Below are 6,567 nucleotides of genomic sequence, written 5' to 3'. Positions count from 1 at the left end.
AACTAATAATCTAGAACATCAATACATAAAAAAATATTTACTACAAAAATTTACTTACAAATACTCACAAAAGTTACCTATAAACAGAAATTTGAGAAAAACATAAGATTTTGACGGTGATATCACACATTCATCCATCGGCATAATTTTGCAAACTTCCAAATTATTTCACATTAGTTGAAATAAACAATAATGAGTTCAAAAGGGCTTTTATACAATCAGACTTAAATTTAATTCATTTTCATATAAAACAAATTTAGTTTTTTCTAAAAAAAATGCCAATATTTAAATTTTTGCCCAAAACTTTTGCAAAAAATCCATGTTCAGAAATAAATTTTGAAAAACAAAACAATATCAAACTTTTTGCAAAAATCCATTTTCAGAAAAAAAAAACTAAATTAATTTGCAAAAAGTAACGATTTTTGTTTTTCTAAAAAAAAATTCCAATATCAAATTGTGTATGAAAAAATCAAAATTTCATTTCAAATATAATTGAAGCTAAAAGTGTTAAAATTTAGAAAAGGACCAAATTTGAAATGATGGAAATTTTTAAATACCAATGTGTGCAAACAAAATTTAGAAGTTAGACAAGGAAAAAAAAACTGAGGTGTATTTGTAGTGAAATTATAATTTAGAAGTTAGACGAGGAAAAAAATTATTTACTTTTTCATAGTGTTTCCTATATATAATGAAACTCTTACATATATTTGGACCTATCTCTTTTTATTATATTATAGCGATTAATTATCAAGGTAAAAAGGTTTATGTAAAATATCATTCAAGAATTAAAGTACAACATATCTCTATTATATAAGGGAAGGGGGAGCTATGGTTCCCGAGTGAAGAGACTATATATTTTATCCCTTTTCCTTTCTAAATTACAAATCCACTTGCAAACCAAAGGGAGATTCAAATAAAAATACTAGAAATAAAATTATAACAATCACTCACAAGTCAACTAAAATCATAGATTTGTAAAATTTACATTACACAAATCACTCAAATGATGAAACTTTATAAAAACCAAAAGATTAACTTTCAAACTACAACCAATACACTACAACGTCAATACATACTCACAAAAATTTGACTTGAAATCCAAGTGTCCACTTTCTTCACAATATATGAAGTAGTGTACTTAATTCAAAATCAACTAAAAAATTATAATATTAGAAATCAGAATAAATTCAATAAAATTTCTATTTTGTTCATAGAATTTTGACCTTGAAAAGTAAAAAAAAAAAAGACTGGTGAGAGACTTAAGTACAGAGACAAACCAATTAAATTTTGTAAATAAAAACAATTATACTTTGTATCTCTAATGTTCAAATTTTGACTTTTACATACGTCGAAAAAAATTGAGTTTCTATTTTGAAAAAAAATCCAAGCACGCATCGCATGCAAAAAATGCTAGTCTAAAATAAAACAACGAAGATAAATGAAACAGTAAGTAGATAAATATTATGAGTATTGATTTCACATTTTGAAATATTTCGTTGTACACTATATTAGTGGTAACATTCGAGTTCTCGTGATAAAAGTTTATTACAAATAGATTTATAACCATATGGGTGAAAAAGTTTCAAAAGGAATTATCATAGGTAAATTTATTTTCTTTCGTTTTTCAGGGTTATTTTCAAATATTTGATGGTTGCACATATTCAAAATACTTAAAACTCATGTAGTGCATGAGTACATATTTAAATAAAAAAAAGTGGCTTCATAATAATCTATATTTATAATAAATGATATACTAGGAATGAACTATCCTAACCTTAAACCCCTAAAACCTCCTTGGCGTACGATAAGGTGATAAGGCTATTGTACGTCGGTGTCGGTTATGGGCCGGAAAAAGAAATCTTCTGGCCGGCGAGTAGCTCGTCGACTCCGGGAGAGGCTAGAACAGAAGAGCAACAGGAAAAATCTTAACTTTTGAACGTGAAAGAGAAGGAGTCCAATGGAACAGTAACAAGAGAGGTGGCAGAGATAACTCCGGTGGAGCTGGAACCCGGTGTTGAAGGACCATGAGAAGATCAATCGAAGCATCAGGAAGCTGCTAAGCAAAAATGGAAGGGATTTACAGCTTCCACTCGCATTTCTGAAAATGGTATAGGATTGAAATTTGTTGCCCCTTCCATTATCAATGGTAGTCTTGTTGCAAAGCTTGATAAAGTTGAAGTAGAAAAAATGGGGGAATGATGGCAGAATGCAATTGTGGTGTATGTGGTAGGGCAGAACCCCACTTTGACAGCTATTAATCAATATGTTGCTGCTAACTGGAGTCTAGTGGAGGAGCCAATGATCTATAAACATGAGGAAGGTTTCTTTCTTATTAAACTAAACACCGGGGAGGAGAGAGACAATATTTCATATTCTGGGTCTCATTTGTTCTTTAGGAAACCTATGATTGTTAAACCTTGGAGTGCAAATTTTAATTTCCATAAAGAAATTCTGAAAGTGATACCTATATGGGTGAAGTTTCCTAACCTTCCTCTCAATTGCTGGGGAGAGGATTCTCTTAGTAAGATAGGAAGTGTCTTGGGGATTCCATTGTATGCTGATGATTGTACAAGCAAGTGTTTGAGAGTGTCTTTTGCTAGAGTCCTAATTGAGATAGATGTGACGCAAGATATTCATAAGAAAATTGAAGTAGAGGATCCCTATGGTGTTGTCTTTAAGCAGAAGGTGATGTTTGACTGGCTTCCTCCTTTCTGTAAGAAATGCCAGAAGGTGGGACATAACTGTGTAACTCAAGACCAGGTTAAAATTCCTGATAAGATTGTGCAGAGATGGGTGGTAAAGCAAAAATCTCAACAGGTGCAAGATCCAGTTACTACTGATGTTATCCCTAGTATACCTACTCATGAAGAAGTTGGGTCTAGTGTTCCTATAAGGATTGAGGAGGCAAATGCAGTTATTGGTGATGTAGTTACCCCTACTTCTACTCCTAGTACTGTACAAGAAAAAGATCCAGAAGAGGGGGTGTGGAAGATGGTTACTAAAAAGCATAAAGATAAAGGTAAGATTGTGATGCAGAGTGGGTTACAGCTGCAATTTGGCTCAGGGTTACCTGGGGGCGCTAGGGGACCTATCCCCTATCTATCTTAATGATTGTTACTACATGGAATGTCAGGGGCATGAATGATCCCCTGAAGTTGAAGGAAATTCAGTATTTCCTAAGGTCTCATAAAGTGACTATTTGTGCCTTGCTGGAAACTAGAGTTAGAGCTCACAACAGCTTTAAAATTCAGAGAAAATTTGGCAAGGAGTGGCAATGGATTTGTAATTATGATCACTTGAATAAAGGGAGAATCTGGTTAGGGTGGTTAGTAGGAGAAGCTAAAGTTATAATTCAATCTGTTTCAGAGCAGGTGGTTATTGTTGAGGTGCAAGATGGAGATGGAATGTTCATGTTTCATATGGTTACAGTTTATGGACTTCACTCATTTGCTGCTAGGAAGAGTCTTTGGACTGAAATGACAAGATTTGTTGTTGGTCAGACTCGGCCTTGTATTATGATGGGGATTTTAATGCTGTATGTAATGTTGTGGATAGAATGAATGGAGTGGATATTTCAAAAGCAGAAACTATAGAGTTCAATAATTTTCTGATGGATAACCAGCTCATGGAAGCTCCTTCTTGTGGGCATTTCTACTCTTGGAATAATAAAGGTGTAGGGCTGGAGAGGGTTTCTAGTAGAATTGACAGGGCAATTGTTAATAGTGATTGGATTAATCACTACTCTGATGTTGTGATTCACTACCTTGATCCTAGTGTTTCTAATCACACTCCTCTTCTATTTGATACTGGGGGTGGTTAAAGCCAAAGAGGTAAACCTTTTAAATTCATGAATTTTCCAGCAGATCAAGAAGGTTTTATTGAAGTAGTCCAAGAAGCCTAGAATTCTATTTCTAGTGCTCATAAAATGAAAAGTGTTTGGGTTAAACTGAAAGCTGTCAAGGCAACTTTGAAAAGTTTTCACTCTAAAAGCTTTTCTAAGGCTCACTTCAAAGTGGAAGAATTAAGGAAAAAGATGGCTGCTATGCAAGCTTTGCCTGAGATGGAATATGCAGCTGAAACACAGCAGGAGGAAAAGTTGATCCTAAACCAGCTTAGGAAGTGGTCTGGAATTGAAGAGAGCATCTTGCATCAAAAAGCAAGGATTAGTTGGCTTACCTTGGGGGACTCCAACTCCAAGTTTTTCTTCACTGCAGTTAAGGTGAGAACTGCAAGAAATAAGATTGCAGTGCTTCATAATGATCAGGGTGAGAGGTTGACTGATGCATCTGAGATTCAGGAGGAAATTACAAGATTTTATAACAACCTTCTTGGCTCAAGAGCTGAGCAGCTGGAGGGCATTGATCTAAGGGTTGTGAGAGAGGGGCCTAGACTGAAACCTGAAGATTGTTGCTTACTAATGCAGGAAATTACTACTGAAGATATTGATACAGCTCTTGCTTCCATTGATGATGCAAAGACCCCTGGCTTGGATGGGTTCAATGGAGTGTTTTTCAAGAAATCTTGGAATGTAATTAAGGAAGATGTTTATGCTGTTGTGCTAGAGTTTTTTGACCAAGCCTACCTTCATAAACCAGTTAATTGTACTGATATTACACTGATTCCTAAGATGGATAATGCTTTGTATGCAAAAGATTATAGGCCTATTGCCTGCTGCTCTATCTCTACAAATTGATTTCTAAAATATTGACTCATAGGCTCCAGAAGGTTATTACCACAGTTGTGAGTTGCTCTCAAACAGGTTTTATCCCAGGAATATAAATTGTGGATAATATCTTATTGGCAACTGAGCTCATAAGAGGGTATAATAGGAGTCACATGTCTCCTAGATGTGTTATCAAAGTTGACATCAAGAAAGCTTATGATTCAGTAGAATGGGTGTTTTTGAAGAGTATGCTTAAGGAACTAGGGTTTCCTGAAAGGTTTACCCACTGGATTATGGCTTATGTGAAGTCTGTATCTTATTCTATCCTTTTGAATGGGATTCCTGCCAAACCTTTTGATGCTATGAACGGTCTAAGGCAATGCGACCTTTGTCCCCTTTTCTTTTTGCCATGAGTATGGAATTCTTAAGTAGATGTTTGGGTGATATGAGTAAAAACCCTGACTTTAACTTTCATCCAAAGTGTGAAAGGATTGGCCTAACTCATCTAATGTTTGCTGATGATCTGCTCATGTTTACTAGAGCAGATCATAGTTCATTAGAGAAGATTATGGAAGCTTTTCATAAGTTCTCAAGGGCCTATGGCCTTGAAGCTAGCAATGAGAAGAGTTGTATCTATTTCTCAGGGATACATCAGGATGTGGCTACTCAGCTTGCTGAAGGGATCCATATGCCTATAGGTCTACTTCCTTTCAAATATTTAGGAGTACCATTGGCAGCAAAAAAACTTTCCTTCTCTCAGTGTAAACCACTGATTGACAAGATTACATCTAGAGCCCAAGGTTGGATGACGCATCTACTGTCATATGTTGGTAGGCTTCAATTGGTGGAAACAATACTTGGCAGCATGCAAAATTACTGGGGGCAAATTTTTCCTCTTCCAAAGAAGCTGATTAAAGCAGTGGAGAACATCTATAGAAAATTCTTGTGGATTGGGGGGTTAAAAGCAAAAAAAGCTCCAGTTGCTTGGTCTTTTATCCAACAGCCTAAGACTACAGGGGGCTTAAATATAATCAACATGGTACTATGGAATAAAGCAGCATTACTGAAGCAACTTTGGGCTTTATCTTTTAAGCAAGATAAGTTGTGGGTGTGTTGGGTTCATGCATACTATGTTAAAAGAGGTGCCATTGATATTGCCGATGGATAGTGGTGGTTGGGAGGAAGTGAGCAATACTCAGAAATTCAGTATTAAAAAAGCCTACAATCATCTGCAAGAGGGGTTTGATAGAGTCAGTTGGAGAAGACTCATCTGTAATAATCAAGCTACTCCTAAAAGTAAATTCATTTTATGGATGGCTCTACTAAATAGGTTGGCAACTACAAATAGAATCATCAAGTGGAAAAGAGATTGTAACACCCTATGTAAACTGTGTGGTGTTCAAGAAGAAAGTGTGCAACACTTATTTTTTTGAATGTGAATATAGTAAGTCTATCTGGAATGCAGTTCTACAATACATTGAGTCATCTCCTGTTAATACTGCAGATGGTGAACTGAGGAGGGTTGTTCAGAAGGCCAGGAGTAAGAGAAGTAAAGACAAGTTGTTTGTGATGCTTTATACTGAAAGTTTGTATGCTATTTGGCTTCAGCGAAATAGTAAGCATTTTAAGGATTCTATTCTGAGTCCCGCCCCATGCTGTCATCAAGGAAGTAATTTTCAAAGTTGCCTGTAATTGTAATGAGAATGATAGGTCTAGGCTGCTGTTGATCTAGTTGATTGTGAGTTTGGTGGCTGGAGGCAGTTTGTTGCTCTTTTCACTTTAGGTTGTACCTCCATTTTTTTGGTTATCAATAACAACTTTGAATTGCCAAAAAAAAAAGAATGAACTATCCTCACAATGTCATAAGTTTAACAAGAAAAAATGAATTTGTCACTGTAAAATAT

General features: G+C 35.3%; 1 protein-coding gene across 1 annotated transcript; it reads left to right on the top strand.

Annotated features, from left to right (window-relative positions):
* The first annotated feature begins 4,836 nt into the window (after positions 1-4,836).
* Positions 4,837-5,831, top strand: LOC125497854 (uncharacterized). Its single transcript, XM_048645555.1, has 2 exons — positions 4,837-5,039; positions 5,204-5,831. Exons 1-2 carry the CDS (start codon positions 4,837-4,839, stop codon positions 5,829-5,831), a joined length of 831 nt encoding a protein of 276 aa, XP_048501512.1.
* The last annotated feature ends 736 nt before the right edge of the window (positions 5,832-6,567 follow it).

This window comes from Beta vulgaris, chromosome 5, assembly GCF_026745355.1.
Source record: "Beta vulgaris subsp. vulgaris cultivar EL10 chromosome 5, EL10.2, whole genome shotgun sequence".
Taxonomy (NCBI): domain Eukaryota; kingdom Viridiplantae; phylum Streptophyta; class Magnoliopsida; order Caryophyllales; family Amaranthaceae; genus Beta; species Beta vulgaris.
This window is presented reverse-complemented; position numbering and strand designations above follow the sequence as displayed.